This window comes from Lepus europaeus, chromosome 9 (genome assembly GCF_033115175.1).
Source record: "Lepus europaeus isolate LE1 chromosome 9, mLepTim1.pri, whole genome shotgun sequence".
In the NCBI taxonomy this organism is placed as follows: domain Eukaryota; kingdom Metazoa; phylum Chordata; class Mammalia; order Lagomorpha; family Leporidae; genus Lepus; species Lepus europaeus.
In genome coordinates, this window is record NC_084835.1 from 47,979,793 (window position 1) to 48,001,000 (window position 21,208).

General features: G+C 49.4%; 1 protein-coding gene across 1 annotated transcript in view; it reads right to left on the minus strand.

The window, feature by feature from the left end:
* The window catches only part of PDZRN3 (PDZ domain containing ring finger 3), a 255,168-nt gene extending 237,586 nt beyond the window's left edge, over nucleotides 1-17,582 (minus strand). The window contains exons 1-2 of the mRNA XM_062201278.1: nucleotides 16,739-17,582; nucleotides 4,049-4,135 (exon numbers count right to left, since the gene is read on the minus strand). Of these exons, the coding sequence (XP_062057262.1) occupies nucleotides 4,049-4,135; nucleotides 16,739-17,461 (810 nt within the window). The 5' untranslated portion in view covers nucleotides 17,462-17,582. The remainder of the gene's footprint in view (nucleotides 1-4,048; nucleotides 4,136-16,738) is intronic.
* Between the last annotated feature and the right edge of the window lie 3,626 nt (nucleotides 17,583-21,208).

The window sequence follows — 21,208 nt, forward strand, 5'->3', positions numbered from 1 at the left end:
AAATTAATACATACATATAGTAAAATATTTCAAACCATGCAACAGATATAAAATGATGAGTCTGCCATCCCTAACCCAACCAGCTTTCTTTTCCTAGATAACATCTATTTGAGTTTATGCATCCTTTCTAAAAGATTTCAATGTATCACCTTGCTAAATATGTATTTGCTCCTGTTTTATGATCAAACATGGGACTATGCTGTTTCCACTCTTAGGTCCTTGTGTCCCTCATTTAACTCTAGAAATATGGTAGATCTTCCACTATCAATCCCCACGTGTCTATCCTACTTCTTTAAGTGGCTGAATCCCAGCATATGGATAACTGGCATTGTTTCCAGCTGTTGCTCCTAAAGACAATGGTGAGATAATACACTCCTACTTGCATTTTGAAATGTCTCTGCTACTATACATCTAGGGCAAATGCCTAGCAATGGAACTACTGGGCCAAAGGATATGTACATTTGCTAGATAGTGAGTGACAGACTGCCTGCAGAGAGTTTGTACTGATAGTTTATCAGTCAAGGTTGTTTCTCCTCATCCTGAAATGCACAGTGAATTGCTCGGCTTGTTGCTATCTAATCATCTGATTCTAAAAACATGCACTGAAGTATATTTTTTTCATTCTGATTTGTATCAGAAAAGCTCACCACCGCTATCCCAGTCCCAATACATTCTGATCTCCTACCAATCTTCTCGAATCCCTTTAGATGTTGAATTAAACAACAGGATGGAAACTTTCTGGGAAAGAAGACAGCTCCTTCCTTTCCTTAAATTCAAAAGGCTCCCACAAGCTCATAAAAAGCCCTCACAGCTTGTCCGTAAACTTCTTCCTAAGCAACTCTCTGACAAATCCTCTCCAAGTCTGAAGATTAAATTTCTAGTGATTAACAGATGGATTTATAAATCGAATGGCACAAGCATGCCTTGTTTCCAAACAAAATCATTTCAAGAGTAGGTTCTGAATGTTCCACAAAACTCCAGAATCTACCACCATAGTAAAGTCCTTGCCATAATGCCCTAAAAACTCTGTCTCAATTATACGAATTCAGCATAGACATATACAAAAATGCCATTGTTAAAAAAATAACTATACAATCAACATTTTCCTCTTCAAGCAGGAAACACAAAACAGAATCTTCTACGTTCTCAAGAGGGAAAGGCAAGACTCTGAAGCAGGATCAGTCCGTCCCCAGGCAATGCAACAGCAGCAACTGGGGTTGGGAAAATGCACATTCCTCGGCCTGTCTCTCCTTCTCCCTCCCTCTCTGCTCCCCCAAATACAGACACACACTAAAATACTACATGACTCATCAAAGGAAACCAAAATCACGACCCAAAAAGAGCATTAAGTGTTTTTCCCAACATTTATCCCCACATGACAAAGATATGTCTCTCGCTGCCATCTGGATTCCATCAGCACTCTCTCCAGAGCAGGGCCAGCAGTACTGTGGGTGCTGTGTTAGATCAGCTAGCCTCAAAGGGCATCCCTGCTCTGCATCACTGTGTTTTGCATGGGCCTAGTGTCCTAACCTTTTACCGTCTGATGATCTGTGTGCCTCCTTTCTTTCTCACAGGAGAGTGGCCCACAAATGCACCCATCTAGGGGCATGCCGGTAGCTCTCCGTGTGGATACCTCAAATGTAAGTACAAAGTTTTGCAACACGTCTATGTACTGGGAGCATGCTATGCACCAAGCACACCGTGATTGCTCTAATGTGCTTCATTTAATCTTCACAACTATGGTTAAGTGGGGAGTGTCACTATTAGCCATTCCACAGATAAAAAAAAAAAAAAAAAACAGATCAACAGAGGTCAAGTAAGGTACCGTGGTCACGGTCTCATATCTACAGGGTGGTATGGTTTGGTTTCAAATGGAGTTGAAGTTGGTTCTCTTGATCTGCATATGCCATGTCTCCCAGTGAGAAAACTCTCAAAGTACACATGGATCCAGAACCCAGCACTTCAGGCTATGGAACATTCCACTAGAGGAACCTGAAGTGTGTCTCAGTGGACCACAAAGGATTTACGAGCCAGCTTGGGTTCCCTAAGAGGTGATGTCAATATATCAAATGCAAAGAGATCTGTGTTTATTCTGATTTAACCACTTTACATTTCTTGGCTGGGGAGGAAGAAGGAGATAACGGGATAGGGTTTTGGCTTTGGTTTATTTTGCAAAACATACTGTACATAAGTAATCATACTAAGGGAACATTAGAAAGTTCAAGTAAAAGTCAGAGAGAAACAGGCACAACCCAACACCAGAATTTAGGTTAAAGTAGGGGGCAGACAGAACACAAGAAACAAATGACAAAAAACAAACAAACAAAAAAAAACCCCGAAAACACAAAATCAAAGAGAACCAGATCAAGTCCACTCTGAACAGCTAGATTTTCCTCTTAAAAGACATCCCACTTTATTCTTAGTTTGTTTGGCTCCTCTCCTCGCACATTTTCAGTTAGAGCTATTCATCAAGGTGAACTAACATGACTTGGGATTTATTCTGCTTTGCTGGCTTGAGTCAAAGAAAAATGAAAGGGATTGTTCTCATCCCAGGGCACCTGACAATAAAGTGCACTTGCCAAGGGCTTAAGGGAAGGATCTGATACACAGGACTGGCTGCTGTCTCTTTAGCGATCTGCAAACTAGTGATTGAATGATGTGATTTTGCTGAGAGCATTAATGTACTGCATCACACAATGAAAAGCCCATGTCAGAACCCCCCAGCTGGGCTATTTCACAAACCAACCAAGCATCCAGCACAGGAATTCCTTGGAAAACACACACATCATTTGTACTGTGTTCTACTTCCAGTAACTCACAATGTTGTGCACTGTTGCTCATCTTGGCTTTTTGTGTGTACTCAATGACCTGCCAGATTTTCCAGGCAACAGTACAGAATACATTGAGGTTTCATTATGCTGTTTCTGCTAATCAGGCTGAGTTGTTTCTTTTGTGTGTGTATTTTTTTTTTTTTAATACTGTGGCGAATACATGCATCTGGAAGTAAAGTTTCTTCTGGGGCCGTGCATGCATTTCTTACAAAAAGATCATATGAACTGAGAACACTTGGGAAAACTACAAAATCAGATCTGGCTTATACATCACCCCCCTCTGCACAGCCAGCACCTTCTCATCCTTAGGAGCCGGCTCAGTGTCTCCTCCTCTCCTTCCTGACTACCTAAGCTAACGGGGCCCTTCGCTTCTTGGTACCTGCCATATGCCATTTCCCCACTTCCTTCCTTCATCACCTTCTCCCAGTCTACAGTGATCAGGTTTACTTGTTTCTTGTCTGATGTCCCCTCCACTCTAGGACAAACCTCAGTGACCACAGGGACCCAAGTCTTTCTGGCCTCCACTGGACTTCTCAGCTCCTAGCAGATAGCCTCATTTATTGAACAAGCAAATTCGATTTTCCTTCCCTTTCCTTTGACTGTTTTCCTTTGAAGCAAACGAGGATATGGTCAGCAAAAGCAAAAGGCAAGGGATTCGACAGTCCCCTGGAACAAGGGTGAGATCCTGAGCTGCACCCTGCAGTGAGTTCACAGGGTCCTTCAGCAGGCCCTGTTCTTGCAGTTAAGTTGACAGATTTGAATGTGTCTGCTTCGAGGAGGGGCTGATGAAGAACAGGGTGGGCAAAAAGCGAGACGACCTGCAAAGGAGGCCTTTGCCCCCAACTGAGGAAGGTGATCACAGAGAGGACCCCAGGACCGCACTTCTGGCCAGGCCACCCCACCCCACCCCAGAGGAGTGTGGCTGAGTGCTTTGTTCCAGCTGCTCCTCCATCACCTGCCTTCACTCAGTCCAGTCGCTACACAATCAGAAATGCGGCCTCAAAGACAAACAGTAGGAAGTAGCATTGCATTAGTAGGATAATGCTGTTTTAGGAGACCAAGACAGTGTGAAAATGTCAGCTAAACAATCCACTCTTTAATTACAGAGATCTGAATGAAGTGAACAAGGGCTCCAAATGCACCCCCCCCCCCATAACCTTAACCTCTCTTGCAGCTACACCAGGGAGAGGGAAAATGCACTTTAGTAATTAACATACCACGCACGGCCGGCCACCAATAATATTGAATCCCAGGGAGCCGGAGTCCCGATGCAGCACAAGAGTCAGGCTTTTGGTTTCTTCACCCTGCAAGGAAGAAACAGCAAATAGATGGTAGGAATTTCCTAAGTGGACTCAGGGACTACGGAAGTAATGGCTACAAATCTTCAAGCTTGTGGCAAGTTTAAGCAAGGGGACATTCGGGACCCAGTCTGAAATTCAAGGCTCCAGATACTGTCCAGCCTTGGATCTACCACGTAAGGATGTCTGGAGAGGACCCCACATGCCTCAGGAGCAGTTTCTATGAGTGACACTGTGGCGTGCAAAGGCACCTCGCACCCCCCCCCCCCCCGTCCCCCGTCCCCCCTGCAACTGGGCCAGCAAACGCCCGCTGTCTACACGGCCGCCTTCTGTCTGTCTCAACCATTCTCAACAGCAGCATTCATGGCATGTCACGGAAGGCTTCGGGGTGCGTGCATGGCCCATCAATGGTCATCTCTGTTTGGGAGGACTTGGAGGGGCGGGGGTGTGCGTGAAAAGTCAGATGCAAACATGGAGAGAAAACAGAAAATCTGGAGTCTTACTGAAAAGGGGAGGGGGGTGTTCTCACAAAGTCATTACTGTGCAATCCATATGAAACGCAGAGCTGTTTGACACAAAACACTCTGTTTAAGGCTGGTCAGTGGGAAACCCTTTAAATCAAACAAGTAGAAGTCACCCAGGCAGTCACACAGGCATAACATTCAACCGTGTGAGGGGGTGCAGACGTCAGGGCACCTCAAGTAAGACAGGAATAAAAATAGATTGATCCCCGATGTGAAAACTATCACTTAACATTCTGTGATACAAACATTAAACTCACTGATACACCTCTGAAGTGTTCCCAGTTACAAATATGATACCCAGAACTTCACATGTACTATGAACTTGCATTTGCTTCTCTGGCTTGTTCAGTTTAAACATGGCACTTATTGTAAATATGGTATTCTTGGAAGGGGGAAAGAAAGAGAACAGGGTGGGGGAGAGGGAGAGGGAGAGAGAGAGATTACGATCGAGATCTACTATCTGCCAGTTCATTCCACAAATGACTACAGCAATCAGGGTTACTAAGCAAGGCCAGAGCCAGGAGCCACGAATTCCACCTGTGTCTCCTACTGGGATGGTAGGGGCCTAAAGACTTGGTCTATCTTCTGCTCCTCCCAGGTACATTAGCAGGGAGCTGGATTGGAAGCGGAGCAGCTGGGACCCAACAAACCAGTTGTAGGCAGCAGCTTAACCTGCTGTGTCACAATGCAGACCTTTCTTTTTTTCTTTTTTATGTTTTTCAATAAACAATATTGCCATCCCAAGAATCGAACAGTGCTATCAATCTTTGTAACTAATTGGGGCTACTACAAAGGCAATTACTTTCACTGCTGCAACAGAATAAAAAGTTCAGAATGAGTCTTTGAGATCTGAGGATGCTGACTCGCAAATGAAAGAGTTTATATCTTTCTGCTTTGGACACTGAAAGTCTTAGTAAGTCCATTTCATGCTCTGCTACCTTATAGAGATAAAAAAGACATACATGGGAGCTGGAGCGAGTTATCTTACATGTCATACATGCCTGGCTCTCACAACTCATCGGTGATCAAAACTTCACAGTTACATAGTAATCCGAGGGAGATGGCTTCAGTTTGATAATCTCAAATGATGTAGAAAGAAGAACGCACAATCAGATGAACACAAAATTGAGTTGAAAATCTGTGATAACTTCTTATTCAAAAAAAAAGAAAAAAAAGAAAATGGTTCTTACTACACTACATTAACAACAGTAGCAGCTAACATTTATCGGCTGATTGCTCTGTTCTAAAAGCTATACAGGGTTTAAATGTTTTGCTTCATCCAATCCATCTTACAAATGGGCACTATATCCTTGTGATATAAGTGGGGACACTGAGGGAGAGTGATTGCAGAAAACTGTCCCATGTCAAAGAGAAGGAAAAAAAAAATCAAGCTGAGATTCAAACCCATGCGCTCCAATTCTAGGCCCTAATCACGCTTCTATACTACTCCCTTTCAGTGTAGAATATAGAAAATACTCCCATGTAAACTAGCAGTATCTTAGTCCTCACCCTAGAGGGCTCGACGTTGAAGTTCCAAGAAGAAAGTCATTCAGGTATGGCTTACTTGGGAAGCCAACATCTTAACAAAATTTCAAAGACCCAACCTCATGAAGACATCTAGGTCCAGCTTTTGGCCTTAAGGATCTCTCTAGGTGGGGACAAATGAGACCATCCTTGAAACAGCATTCCTCAGCCACTAGTAGCTTGCACAGACGGTTCTGGAACAACCCAGTTGCAATTGCGGGGGAGGGTGGGAAACAAGACAGCGGTTCTTATTTTCTACAAGCGCCTTGAACTTGTCCACTGTGCAGGGGGAGACGTTGGCTCTAGGCTGCAAGGACTCTTTTGGAGCTGATCTACAGCGATAAAGCAACATGCAGAAGATTCTCCACAGGAAGCTGGGAAGGATCAAGTGTGAGAAAAGTTCAGGATGAGCTGAGCTCCTTGCATTTCTCCAGTTCATTGCCAAAGGTCAAAGTTGAACACGCCGAGCTTAACTGTGGCTTTCCCTCTCCACTCTCCTGTCCCCAAACAACCTTAACAACTTCGGCTTAATTTCTAATTTTTCAGAAGAAATATGAATAGAGAGTTGAAGCACTACAATCACACCACATGCGATTTGTTGGTATTGACTTCTGTTTAAACACTTGGCCTGCTCCCAGGCTCAAAACATTTCCTGTTAGAGGGTATTTAAATGATCATTTAATTATATCCTACCAAATGAACAAATGGGATAAGGACCATGGTTCTCATCAATGCTGCTTTCCCAACTGCTAACGCTGCCTTAACAGTGGTGTCTTTGATTGGAAGGAAACTTTACTAATACTGGTTCTTTGGGGTCGTTTTCCTTAACACATGCTTCATAATTTTCTCAATATAAACACCTGATAAACAGCTGCTTTTGAAATAGGCATGCAGCAGCCCAACTGGTCTAGGACTGGGTAGTTAGAGTTTTTGAAATTTAAACATCCAGGGGCAGGCTTTGGTACCGAGTTAATCCACTGCTTGGGATGCCTACATCCATACCAAGTGCTTGGGTTCAAGTCTCAGTTCCACTTCTAACCCAGCTTCCTGCTATCGTGTACCTGGGAGACAGCAGGTGATGGCGCCAAGTATTTGGGCCCCTGTCACCTCCATGGGGCATTTAGATTGAGTTCTGGATTCCTGGCTTTGGTTTGGCCTATCCCTGACTGTTGCGGCCATGAGGGTGGAGGAGCGTGAAGCACTGGGTGGGAAGATCTCTCTCTTCCTCTTGCTCTCATTCTCTTTCAGATACAATGAAAACAAAGTAATAATTTTTAAAAAGTGGACATCCAGTGACCCAAACTGAAGCATTTTCTTCCCTAAATCAGAAAGGAAGCAAAGGCTACAACAGCTAAGAAGCCAGCAGGTCCTGCTCCCAGGAAGCTGGCGCTCTGCCTGGCCAAGCGCTCCCCAGCTTTGTCACCTGTGGGGCAAACACAAGCCCCCTCGCCACCCTGCAAGCCCTCATTTCACTCATCCGCTGCGGCCTCCTCCTGGGATCTTAGCCCAGAGTTGCTCCCCAGAGGCAGGAGCCCTTTACACACAGTGTGCACCCTTGAAAATGGTCAGAGGACAGAAATCCACAGAGTCCGTCACTCAGCAGCGACACAAGGCTCACTCTGAAGCGGTGAATCTTTGAGTTAAAGTCCCTTTCATTTTTTTTTTTTTCCCAAGAGCAAGCACTTCAAACGTCTAAAGTTCGTTCCTTCAGGAATTTTTCTGAAAAAAACACAAAAACCCTGCAGGTGTGGTAGGCACTTAATCTATGGCCAATAAATGCTGGATAAATCTGCACTCTCATTTCATCCCAACGACTGTCGTAGCTGCTGCCAGAGCATACTCCCATTTTAGGGATGCAGCAATCAAGGCTTAGAGGAGGTTAGAAGATCCCATCCTATCGAAGTCCCGTGAGAGGGGCCAGCACTGGGCCACACTGGGTTAAGCCACTGCCTGTGATGTTGGCATCCCATACGAGTGCTGGGTGGAGACCAGGATGGAGTTCCAGGCTCCTGGCTTTGGCCTTGGACAGCCCTGGCCTTGGAGACTATTTGGAGAGTGAACCAGCCACCTCCCTCTCTCTGGGTAACTCTTTCAAATAAATAAATAAAAATAAATAAATCTTTTTTTTAAAAAAGTACCTCAACAATAGGGCCAAGGGTGCGCATGAACCCCAATATTGCCAATTTCAGGGTCTGAATACTAACCATACTCAACAAACTCACTCTATTCAGGAGCCTGGAGCCTGCCCACTGACCCTAGTAGCACCCAGCTCTAACCCATGCCTGTTGACGTCACCCCTCTCCTGATCCACCTGCAGCAAGGACATGGGCATGTGAAAACAGCGAGCTGACAGCAACACTCTAGGTGTAATCTCTCTGCTCAGGATTCAACTCTGCACTCACCACCCTCCCAGGACCTGGGGCTGCTGCAGGGCCCGGTCTCACACACACAGAGGCTGCACGGGGTCTCTGCCCGCTTAGGTCCCTGTAATTATACACAGGGAACGGGTGAGAAAGATGGCCACGCAGGTCCATCTGGTAGTTATTTTCTTTACAAGACTAATCATTATGTTACACCACTTCCCCCTTCTTATTGGAACCACTTTGTTAAGACACCATTAGTCAAAGGGAGACAGTGGCTAAGCCACGACTAAACAGCTCGGGCGAGCAAAGCACAGAAAGATTGCCCTGTGTTTTCAAAGGCAGAGTCGGGATCTGAGGCCCTGGCTTGTAGCTATTCAGCTTTACACTTGCACCACAGTGCCTGGCCCCTGGAAAGGAAGATGGCAAGGAACTCAGGCACTCGGAAGGTTTCACGCAGCTCCTCCCATGAGCTACGCTTACAATTTCTAGGACAAAAGTGAAAGAAATGAGGCACTTTCCATGCAAGACGCCATCTCTTTATTCCTTTGTATTTAGTTCATCTGAATTTCCTTTATAGTCAGAATCTGTTTGGTTTTATACTTTGTGTGCTCCACACTGGATCTTTGAAAGTGGAAATTAGGGCATGGGGTGAAGATCTTTCTTTACTATGGACCAGAGGCCAACAGACAAGTCAAAAAGGAGCCATGAGAGGAGGCTGGGTAAGTTGTTTGACTTTATGGAACTTCTTGATTTTTTTTTTTTTTTTTTTTTACAGGCAAAGTGGACAGTGAGAGAGAGAGAGACAGAGAGAAAAGTCTTCCTTTGCCGTTGGTTCACCCTCCAATGGCCGCTGCTGCCAGCGTACCGCGCTGATCCAAACGCAGGAGCCAGGTACTTCTCCTGGTCTCCCATGGGGTGCAGGGCCCAAGCACTTGGGCCATCCTCCATTGCACTCCCAGGCCATAGCAGAGAGCTGGCCTGGAAGAGAGGCAACTGGGACAGAATCCGGCGCCCCGACTGGGACTAGAACCTGGTGTGCCAGCGCCGCTAGGCGGAGGATTAGCCTGTTGAGCCACGGCGCCAGCCCGCTTCTTGATTTTTTTAATCTGTAACATGGAGGGTAACAGGTGATGGGCAGGACTGTCTACCTTATAGGGCCTCTCTGAGGATTAATTAACTATGTTCATGCCACACGGCGCTCTTCACACACAGTGCTCTGCATATGTAATGAGACTTCAGAGGGGACTCTGCCCCAACAAACCACACTTTTCTCTCGTTTTGGGAGCAGTGTCTGAGCTTGAAGTCAGGTGACACCGGGTTCAAGCCCCAGCTCTACACTTCGACTCCAGCTTCTGTCCTGAATTTAGCTCTATTATAATGTTTTAATTAAGTGATTTACTTATTTGAGAGGCAGAGACAGAAGGAGTGAGTTCCATCTGACTGTTCACCCCCCAAATGCCCACAATCACGGGGGGTAGGCTGAGGCCAAAGTTGGGAGTTGGGAACTCAGACTACACCTCCCATGTGGGTGACAGAGACCCAATTATTCAAGCCATCACCACTGCCTCCCAGGGTCTGCATTAATAGAAACCTTAAATCAGGACCCAGAACTGAGATTCAAACACAGCACTCCAATGTGGGATGTGGTACCTTTTGTTAAAAAAAAAAAAAATGAAAAGCAGAGTGATAGAGAAGGAGAGTCATAGAGAGACGGAGAGAGAGAGAGAGAGAACTTCAATCTAATGGTTCACTCCACAAATGCCTACAATAGCTGGGGTTCAGCCAGGCTGAAGCCAGGAGCCTGGAATTCCATCCCAGTCTCCCTCAAGGGTGGCAGGGACCCAAGCGCTTTGGCCATCATTTGCTGCTTTCCGAGGTGCGTTCGTAAGGAGCTGGATCTGAAACAGAACAGCCAGGGCTCGAACTGGTGCTGTATTATGTGATGCACAGCCTAACCTGCTCCGCCAGCCCCGAAAATCTTAACCTGGTGTCTTAATCCCTAGGTCAAATGCCCACCCCTATAACATTTTATTTGTCCCTCTCACTATAATAAAAAAAGTGTACCTAATGAATAAGTTGGAGAAACTAATGTGTATAAACATGAAGCACCCTGAGATGTATGACATCTAGTGGAACTCAACAAATATTATTTCCTTTCTTTTTAAGTTCCTTGGACCATAATCCAATGCACAATTGTCTTATAAATAGATTCTTACTCAATAAATATTTTTCCAGAGAGGCTAGCAATCATTTCTGAACAGAGAAAGAACCAACTCATAGATAGAACAGAATGCCCCATTCAAATCATCAAGTTATGCTCATTTAATCCAGTAGCTGAGTTCCATGTTTGTAAACCAAATCCCAATTTTCTTTGCCAATCACTGAAATGGAATAGAAAAGACAGCCTACAGTTCTAATTGCTGAGGCTAGGCGCACTGTGGAGTGGCCGTTCGCTGAAGCTTTTCAGACACACAAAATATATGGAACAGTGAACACTCAACAGATACGTTTCAGAATGGTCAGAGTGGCTGCACATCTGGAACACCTTGTGATACAACTGTCTATTCAATTTGGTTATTTCCAGTGCTGAAGTGGGCAAAAGACTATCTGGGATTTGGGGCTTTCTATAACTGTCTCTGGGTGGATCTAGTTGAAGAAAAATAAAGTTTGCTTCCCCAAAACCTGGAAACAATTTTGTTAAGGCAGGCGGCGGGGGTGGGAGGGTGTCACAGAAATATCCATGCTCTTTCCTTTAACACAAGCCTTCTCTGGGTGAGCAACACGCAAAGCTTTTTTTTTTTTTTTTTTTTTTTTTTTTTTTTTTTTTGACAGGCAGAGTTAGAGAGACAGACAGAGAGAAAGGTCTTCTTCCCGTTGGTTTACCCCCCAAATGGCTACCAAGGCCGGCGTGCTGCGGCAGGCGCGTCGCGCCGATCCTAAGCCGGGAGCCAGGTGCTTCCTCCTGGTCTCCCATGGGGTGCAGGGCCCAAGCACTTGGGCCATCTTCCACTGCCTTCCCAGGCCACAGCAAAGAGCTGGCCTGGAAGAGGAGCAACCGGGACAGAATCCGGCACCCCAACTGGGACTAGAACCCGGGATGCCAGCGCCGCAGGCAGAGGATTAGCCTAGTGAGCTGCAGTGCTCTCTGGGTGAGCAACATGCAAAGTTTTGATAGCTGATGCAGACAGTCCTTTCAATCTAAAATCATCCACCAAACAATATATTCCCAAGAGCAGCCAGTGCCCATGGCAATGGAACTGTGCCTGGGACACAGCCCTGACAAGGCAGCCTCCTCCGATTATTTGGTTACAGCTGTGACAAATGCTATGCAGGAGGCGTTGAGTGTCAGAGGGAGTGTCAGGGCAGCAGGCATAGTCTGTGAGATCAGAGTCCACCTGGCTTCCTGATGGAGGTGATGCTGGAGATGAGAGGGGAGGGACAGAAAGAAACATTATCTGGTGAAGAGAAAACCATACACGTGGACAGAAAGACTGTGGGCGAGAGGGAGGAGTGGGTAACTGGTAAGTTAGTGACGAGTACATGTAAAGACTGTGCCAGGTAGGGAACAGAGCAAGTACAGGGGTCCAGAGGCACAAAGGAGCTCGGGAAACCCTCACAGACCAGTGAAGCCAGGAAGAACTAATACAGGGAAGAAGACTGGGGGCAGGGGCCAGCGCTGTGGCGCAGCTGGTTAAAGTCCTGGCCTGAAGCGCCAGCATTCCATATGGGCGCCAGTTCTAGTCCTGGCTGCTCCTCTTCTGATCCAGCTCTCTGCTGTGGCCTGGGAAAGCAGTAGAAGATGGCCCAAGTGCTTGGGCCCCTGCACCGCATGGGAAACTGGGAGAAAGCACCTGGTTCCTGGCTTTGGATCGGCACAGTTCCAGCCATCTGGGGAGTGAACCATCGGATGGGAGACCCCTCTCTCTCTCTCTCTCTCTCTCTCTCTCTTTCTGTAACTTTGTCTTTCAAATAAATAAGATAAATCTTTAAAAAAAGAAGAAGAATGGGGCAGAGGAAGGCCACCAGAGCACAGCAGGACTTTGTAGCCATCCTAGAGAAACATGAAGGCGCACAGCTTTAAGAAAAGGCAGCAGCAGCAGATTTGCATTTCTAAGACATCACTTCTAATGTTAGGTAAAGAATGAAATGAGGGCCTTCGTTGTGGCTCAGTGGGCTAATGCCCTGGTCTAAAGTGCCGGCATCCCATATGGGCGGCAGTTCAAGACCCAGCTGCTCCACTTCCGATCCAGCTCTCTGCTATGGCCTGGGAAAGCACCCATACTCGCATGGGAGACCTGGAAGAAGCTTCTGGCTCCTGGCTTCAGATTGGCGCAGCTTCGGCCGTTGTGGCCAATTGGAGAGCAATTCGAGAGTGAACCAGAGGATGGAAGACCTCTCTCTCTCTCTCTCTCTCTGCTTCTCCTCTCTCTGTGTAACTCTGATTTGCAAATAAATAAATAAATCTTTTAAAAAAAAAAGAATGAAATGAAGGTGAGCAGGAAGATGAGCAGAGGGAACATGTATGGTTTGAGCAAGGGATGGTGGTGCCTGAGACCAAGGCTCTAGAGGACATTCTGCAACCTGTGCTGGTACTTCTGATGACTGCGACTTGGGACGTGTCACCAGCAACTAGAAGGCAGGTAGAGGCTTAGGATGTTGCTGAAAATCCTACAATGCAAAGAACAACCACGCCCTCCACCCTAACAGCACCACACACAACCAAGGCTCACTCGGTCCCAAATGTTAACAGTCTGAGGATGAGAAACCCTGGTTTAGACCAAAGCGACCACTGGAATGACTTACGGATCTATGAATAGATTCAAGGAGGTAACCTCCCCAGGAGGTCATGGCCAGCTGGATACAAGGGTCAAAGACCAGAAGGTGTCGAGGAGGAGTCTCAAGTTTCTCAATAATCCCAAAAGAAGGAACATCTGGGATTTTTCCTTGCCCGGAAAGCAAAAGAAAGGCTTTGTCTGGAATGCTCTTCCTCTTGGAATCAGGTGCGTAAACCAGGGAGGGAAACTGAGGCCGGGCGCAATATTCTTTAAGTTACTCAATGTAGCATCGCCAAGTGTGTGGCAACCCAGACAGACACGGTCTCGGTGAGGTCAGCCACGCCTTTGTGGGCCTTGGATACCTGTCATGGAACCGCCGGAGAGTTTTCAATCACTATCCTGGTCTCACAACATTTAGGAAGGGCTGTTTAGACAACAACCAGAGAAAGTGTGGAGAAGTCCAACACCTGTTTGGTCTACCTAGTAACCCAAAGGACCCATGTGGCCTGGGAGCTCCCTGGAAATGCAGAATCGCAGGCCCCAGCCTCCAGCGGATCAGCACCTCTAGGGATGAGACTGGGAGAGCTGGGTGTTGACAGCTTCCCAGTGGTTCCCATCATGCTGAGGTTACAGCTCTCATTTAGAACAAAAGAAACCATCTATGCGGGTACAGCACTGACAAACCCTAAGCACTCTGTGCAGCAGGTGTCAAAAAAAAAAATTGAAATCAAAGCTAATTTAAGGAAAGCTGCATCATTCAGGAAATGAGTTCTAGGCTGTTGAAGAGCTTGTACTGAAAACCTCCTGCGTGTTTCTGATCTGCTTCAGCTCGTAACAGAGAAGCAAACATTAAGGCTCATAACAAAATAAAATAAAAGTGTTGTGCATGAGAGTTTCCAGGCCATATAAATCCGTCTGCCTTTTGGAAGAGGATAAACAGCGCCCAGCAGGGGCAGAAAGTGGGCCTAATGAAATAAACAAGTTCTTAAACAGCTTCCAGTGGTAGGGGTTTTACGGCTGGTGCAGGAAAAAGCAAAAGCTCTCAGCAAGGGCCGGCGAGGGTTAACTTCAGGGCAGGAGCAGCAAGCAAGCTTGTGAGTGTGTGTGTGTGTGTGTGTGGGAGGGGGTGTCTCAGCAGAGGCCACTAGGGGTGTGAGGCCGGAGAACCAGGCCTGGCTGTCCCTGAGGTCCCCGAAAGTCCCGAGCAAGGCTCCAACTCCAGAATGAGTTTCTCTGGAGGCTCAAAATCACCATCTTGTCCGTGGCTTAACATCCTTGATGAGCCTCCCCACTCACCAAGCAGAACTTCAAAACACATCTACAGTGTTGATTCAAGTGTCACATTTTTTGATTTTGAGAGAGCGTTTACCCAAACACTCCAGAAAGAAAACAGAAAGGCAAGAAGAAATAATAAACCAGTCCCACAAGGCATGATGTATTAACTCTAAGGGAGTGAATGGCTTATTTATAAATAAGCGTCACTTAGAAGGATGCAGGAAGTCCAGATGACAGCATAAACAGGAGAAACGCAGGACCTCCTCGGCCCCAACCCTGGCGCCTGATGGAGGAGCTTCGCCCTCTGTTTTGGTGACTCTAGGCTCACACCAGTCTTTTGTGCGCCTGTGCGGTCCTGGGTGAGCTGAGGAGCTGTAAATATTTGCCCTTCGCCCAGGACTGGCCAGCTGCTGAGGCTGAAGCTCACACACAGGGCAGGGGCCAGGAAGGGGGGAAGTCAGGAAACTGCAGACAGGGTGTGCACGGAGGAAAGTACGGGGGCTGGGAGAGGCCAGGGGGAGGCAAAGCAGAAACAAGCCCCCGGGGGCTCTCTCCCATGCTATCTGGAGCAGGCAACCACTGACCACTGTGGCAGCAGCCTGGATCGTGTCGCTCCCCAGGACAGCAGAAGCACCCAGCTGCTGAAAATCAGGCTAACCATCAAGGACACCAGTGGTTCTCAACCTAGGCGATGCTGCCTCCCAGCCAATGCTTGCCAACAGCTGGAGCCATTTCTGATGGTCACCCTTTGGGAGGCATGGAGCGGGCGGAGGCCAGAGATGCTGCTCCATATCCTAGATGCCCAGACTAGTTATCTGCCCAAAATGTCAATACGACTCGGAGGTGCCACCCGAATTCTGCCCTTACCCCCTGAGTCACTGCTTGACCTCAGACAAGTTACATAATAGCTCATCCCGAAGGATTAAACAGACAAGGCAAGTAAAGTGCTCCCACAGTCACTGGCGCATAATGAACACTCAATAATCAATGTTCCTGGTCACCTTGAGAGGCCACCCGATGGTGGCTGAGAGCTTGGGCTGGAGCGAAGGGTTCAAATCCCAGCCCTGGCACCCAACAGCTGCCCCTCAGGGAGTCTCCACTTACAACATGAGAAGTGTCCCACCCCATTAAGTGGACTTCAGAGGAAGGGACAGGAGAGCTTAGCCCAGAGCCCAGAGCCAGATGCTTACTAGGCGTGGCTGTCACACCAACTCCCAGGACAAGGGGCTGGCGCAGACAGATGGAGACCTTAAACAGTACTTGCAGGTCGCATTGGTAAGGGGTTACTCTCTCCTAGGCCCAGTGCCAGGCTCTCCCTGAAGGCTGGCAACAACCTTTCAAGCTCAGGAGCCCCCGAGGTGAGGTCAGCCACAAGGTTACCCAGCTGGGTTAGCAAAAAAAAAAAAAAAACAAAAAACAAAAAAACAAAAAAAACATGGAAAAGCAGCTCCAACTCCAGAGGACTCCCAAGATCACTTTATACTTGCTGGGGGAGGGGACGGATTCTTTCTGCAATCCCCAGATGGCAACCTCAGAGGGCGGCTGGCTGTGTCTGACTGTGTGTGTGTGTGTGTGTGCGCGCGCGCGCGCGTGTCACGTCTCCAGGGACGGCTGTTTCCAACTGGAGAGAGGTTAAGCGGCGCGCTCAAGGTCAGCCAGCTGGCTGGCAGCAGCGCCCACGTCTGGATGCAACTCTCCCTCCAGAGACCTCGCCCCGTCTCTGGCATCCTTCTCCGCTTAACGACTCTACCCTGGCTGCGGAATCCCCGAGGATGCGTGGATCCGGTTCGCCCTGTCACTATTTCCTCCTCTGTGTCACGTCTACATGGGCTGTGTGGTTCCCTGCTTGGAAGAGCGTGGGCGGCTTCTCCAAGACCTCTCGGTAACCAGCAGCGCCTCTGCACACAGTACTGGTTCTGGGGCTGCCTCCTTCCCCCACACTTGGCTGAGGGCGCCTCGGGCTGCCTGGTTGTGATTCTGCTTCCCCCCGAGCGTCTGGCCATTAGGGACCGCCCTTCCCACACCCAGGCGCAGCGACCTGCGTGTAGTGACACAGTTGGCAAGCGTCGGAAAGAGACGCGGAGCCAAGGATGCTCCCGGGAAGCTCCTGGCACCCCGGGACCCAAAGGCAGGGGGGCGGGCGCCTACCTTGCCACCGGGCGGCGCGGCCACGCAGCGGCTGAGCGAGTCGAGGCGCGCGCTGTACTCGGTGAACTTCTTCTGGTAACGCAGCGCGGTCATCTGCAGCTCCAACTGCGCCGCGGCCAGCTGCGCCACCAGCGACTTCTCGCGCTTGCCCGCGCGCAGCGCCTCCTTCTTGAGCGCCTTGTGCAGCGCGCCCAGGCGGGCCTGCAACGCGCCGTTGTGCGCCCTCAGGGCCCGCGCGCAGCAGTGGCCGCCCGCGCGCTGCTCGCCCCGCGTCAGGGGCAGCCCGCAGCCTTCCTGGCAGCGGCCCACGGGCCGCGCGTCGCACGCGTCGCGCATGTGCGCCTCCACGTCGCGCCGCAGCAGCACCTGGCCGCAGCCTGCGTGGCGGCAGCGCGCGGGCGCGAAGTCGCAGTGCTGGAGGTGCTCGGGCAGCCGCTGCAGCTGCACCACCCGGCCGCAGCCGCGCGCCGCGTGCGCGCACTTGATGTCCAGCTTGAGGATGAGGCGCTTGAGGGGCAGGACGTGGTTGAGCTCCTTGGCTGACAGGCGGCCGCGGCAGCGCGCCGGGCAGCTACCTTCCTGTACCACCCAGGGCAGCACGCAGCCGGCGCAGAAGACGTGGCCGCACGGCGTGGTCAGCGGGTCCTCCAGGACCTTATGGCACAGGGCGCACTTCAGGTCCGGGTCCACGTCGCCGTCGAAGCGGTCCAGCTCGAAGCCCATGGTGGTGGCCGGGCCGGGGGTCGCCGCCGGGCGGGCGGACGGCTGCCCCCTCCCTCCCTGCCTCCCTGCGAGGCGGCCCAGACACGCCGGCTGCGCCGCCCGCCCGCTCGCCTGCTCGCTCTCCCCGGACTGAGCCTAATTGCTCCAGACTTCCTCGGAAAATGCCCGAGGAACAGGACTCCTCCGGCCGTATTTGCGCGAGTGCGAGCGCACGCACATCCCGCCTCGGCGGCCTCCCGCCCGCACCCGGCCCGGGGGAGGAGGCCGGTGGCCAGGACATGTTGGGAGTTGGGGGAGTGGGGACCCTGGGGCTTGGCGAGGAGGCCTGACGCGCTCGGGACGCCTGCTTGTACCCTCCAGGGGCCTCGTCTTCCGCTCTCTCGGAATTTTCAGCACAGGAGTCCCTGCTCCAGCCGTGAAGCCCTCCCTGAGTTCGGCGCTGCGGGGGCCTCCGTGCCCACACAGCCGTCGCTGGATCGACCCCTTCCCAAGCAGATCAAGGCTTTTGGCTCCCAACCTCCTCCCCATTCGCCTGTGGCTTTCTGGAGAGGAAGCAGCACAGCCAGGGGCCCGCTATCCCAGCATTTACGGCCTTTATTTATTTATTTCATCCCAGGGAAAGTTACAGAGCCTGCCAGTTGTCCCTGCTGTAACTTCAGTTTCGGCCAGAGTCTCTGCAGCCCCTGGGACCGGGCTGGCGGAGGTTTGCAGGACCGGAGAGAACCTGCGGGGAGTGAATGTGCGGGGGCCCGGGCTGCCGGTCCGCTGTCGGGGTGGGAGAGGCTAACGTGCTGGCTCCAGCCGCTTCACCCAACAGGTCCCAAGGCGTCCGTGCCGCACTCAGAGTGGCAGGCCTTGTGCTGGGCGCTACTGAATCTGTCTCCTTAAAAATATTCTGTGGTGAGAGAGCTCTGCTCGCAAACGCCCACCCCCCACCCCGCCCTACAGTGAGCACTGCAGAAATCTAGAATTTGGAGAATCCCTGTAACCGCAGCTGCGTTCCTTCAGTCCTCGCTGTCGGTTCTTCTCTGTCCCCTTTGTCATCTCTTCGTTTTCCCAGGCTGAAAGAAGGTCCCCCCCAAAAAAATCTTCCTGTAGGGTCCTGTAGATGAGTGTTTTAAAAATTCTAAACGTGGTTGCGTCAGAATTCTGGCGAATTTGGAGAGTCTGTACATGGAAGGAACTTCCAAGTAACGCTGCTGCTGTTGCTGGCCCGTGAATTTCCGCTTGACTGGAAATTCCTGGCCCACGGTGGGTCTGGACTTTATTCCACTCTGGGGTAGTTTTCAAGCTGTATAGGGAGCCTGACTGGTTAGTCTTCAGCAACACTTGTGCATGTTGAAAGAGCACTTTGGGGATTTGAACCTAGGTGGAAAGTTCATAGCATCATCCACGGCTGAAGGGAGTTTTTTTTGTTTGTTTGTTTAACCTCCAAGGCGGTAGGCATCCCAGAAACACACTGCATACCGCGTTTGGGAGCACACACTCAGGCTACAGAATTGTCATCTGGAATCCGCTGCCGGTTTCTGAACGAAGGTGGAAGGCGCAAGCAAGCTCAGTGTTCAGCGAAACTCTGGACCCCGGAAAGTAGGATTATAGCATGCACTCTGTCTAATTGCTTTTACTTCTCTCCTGCGTAAGCCCCATGACCTGCGCTGTTAAGCTGCTTCATTGGACTGGAAGAATTGCTTGATGTCCAAAAGAAGCGCTTGTTTTGAGTTGACCTTTACAAAGTTGTTACTCGCCAGATTTTTCAGTGCGCGGTTAAGGTCACTGGCCAGTGTTCTTTAATCCGTGCTGGTGGCATTGGTTGGCTATTGTGGTAGACTTTCTTTCTGGTTTAATGAATCAGTGTATGTCTTTGATAAGATCCCACCTGGGTGGAATGTTACTGGCCATTGTTCAGCTAAGCCTGTGCCAAGGACTCCTCTATCGGCATTTTTATGAAGCTACTCACAGGGACTCACATCATGGGTAAGAAACACATTCTTTCAACAGAGGTGTGTGGGCTTGTCAGTTTCACAGGGTGGGCTAGTGTCAACAGGGTAATAAGCTTCAAACCAAACTGGTTTTGAGAAACAGGGAAAGCGCTGTAATACCCCATAAACGGGAAATTAGTGCTTGCTTGGGGTGGACGCTTCTCTCCAGGGCTGTCCCACCCCACCCCCCAGAGGCTGACTGAGAGGCTGTTGATGAAATGCTACAGCTGAGGCCACAGAGACGTTGGAGTCTACAGCGGATTGGTCTCCTGCAAAAGGCGAGTCTGTCTGAGCCACTCCTTATTGGTTAATTTTAGCATCAGAATTCTTAGACGTCAGCAAAAAAAAAAAAAAAAAAAAAAAATCCTAGAATGTCAGAGCTGGTGGGATCATGCGTGTACTATTTAGTCTTTGAGTTGATCAGACAGGAAGGGGAATTGCAAGCCAAAAGCATTAAGACAGGAGGGTTCAAGGCACAGTTTCTCAGCCTTGGCACAGCTGATGTTTTCACTGGGATACTCCTTTGTTGTTGGAGTGGTGTTCTGTGTGGATGGGTGTTTAGCAGCATCTATGGTTGTTAGCTGCTTGCTACAATAGCTCCATCCACTCCATCTCCTACCCCAACCCCCCACCCCCAGCCGCGCCCCGCCTCAACTCACAGCTGTGGCCAGGAGACATTGTCAGAGTCCTATAGGGACAAAATGGACCCAAAGTGAGAACCAAGATTTAGGACAACCATCTGTTCACTGTCAAACTCAGGCAATGCTGGCAGCCCGCAGCCTCTGCTGGCTGTGGGGTCATCTAGAAGTGCAGCCCAGGGATATGAGACTGACAGTTGAAGCATCAAGCTGATTCCTTATTACCCGAAGAAAAACTGTAGGAAGTATCTAAGCCATCACCTGTTGCTTTCCAGAGTGTGCATTAGCAGGACGCAGGGCTTGGAAGCAGATCCAGGACCTGACTTAGGCACGCTATAGGGACAGCAGGTGTTCCAGGCAGTATCTGAACCACTGCACCAAATACCCACTCCAGAAATTATATTTCTCTATACACCACATCCTACTCTGATTTTATGTTTTAAATTTATTTTAAAGACTTTATTATTTATTTGAAAGGCAGGGAAGAGAATGAGAGAATGAGAGAGAGAGAGAGAGAGAGAGAGAGAGAGAGAGAGAGAGAGACTCTCCCATCCACAGGTTAACTCCCCAAATGACCTCAACAGCCAGGATTGGGCTATGCTGAAGCCAGGAGCCAGGAGCTCCACCCTGGTCTCCCACATGGGTGACAGGGGCTCAAGTACTTAAGCCATCTTCTGCTTCTGCTGTCTTCCCAAGCACATTAGCAGGAAGCTGGATTAGAAGAGGAGTAGCTGGGACTGGAAGGCTTTGCAAGCAGTGGCTTAACCCAGGGCGCCACAACGGTGGCCCCACAATCTGATTTTGAACTCTGTTTTTACTGTCCTTTCTGTCAGCATAATTAAGCAGAAGATGATGACAATGCATACTATGTTTTTGAGCTCATAGTAGGTGTCAAGCCCTGCACTCAGCATGTGGCCTTCATTTACCTTGTTATTGTTGACAGCACAAGGGGCAGTAGGTGTGTTGTTAGGCCCATTTCACAGATGAAGAGCCTGAGGTGTACACAGCAGAGTTCCAGATCCTTCACTCTCAATCTTTGTGAGCCTTATGCTCCCTCCTCCATAACCCCTAATTCAGGAGGTGTCACCTTGCAAATGAAGTAGCCAATCACACACCTCCTTCTTGGCCGA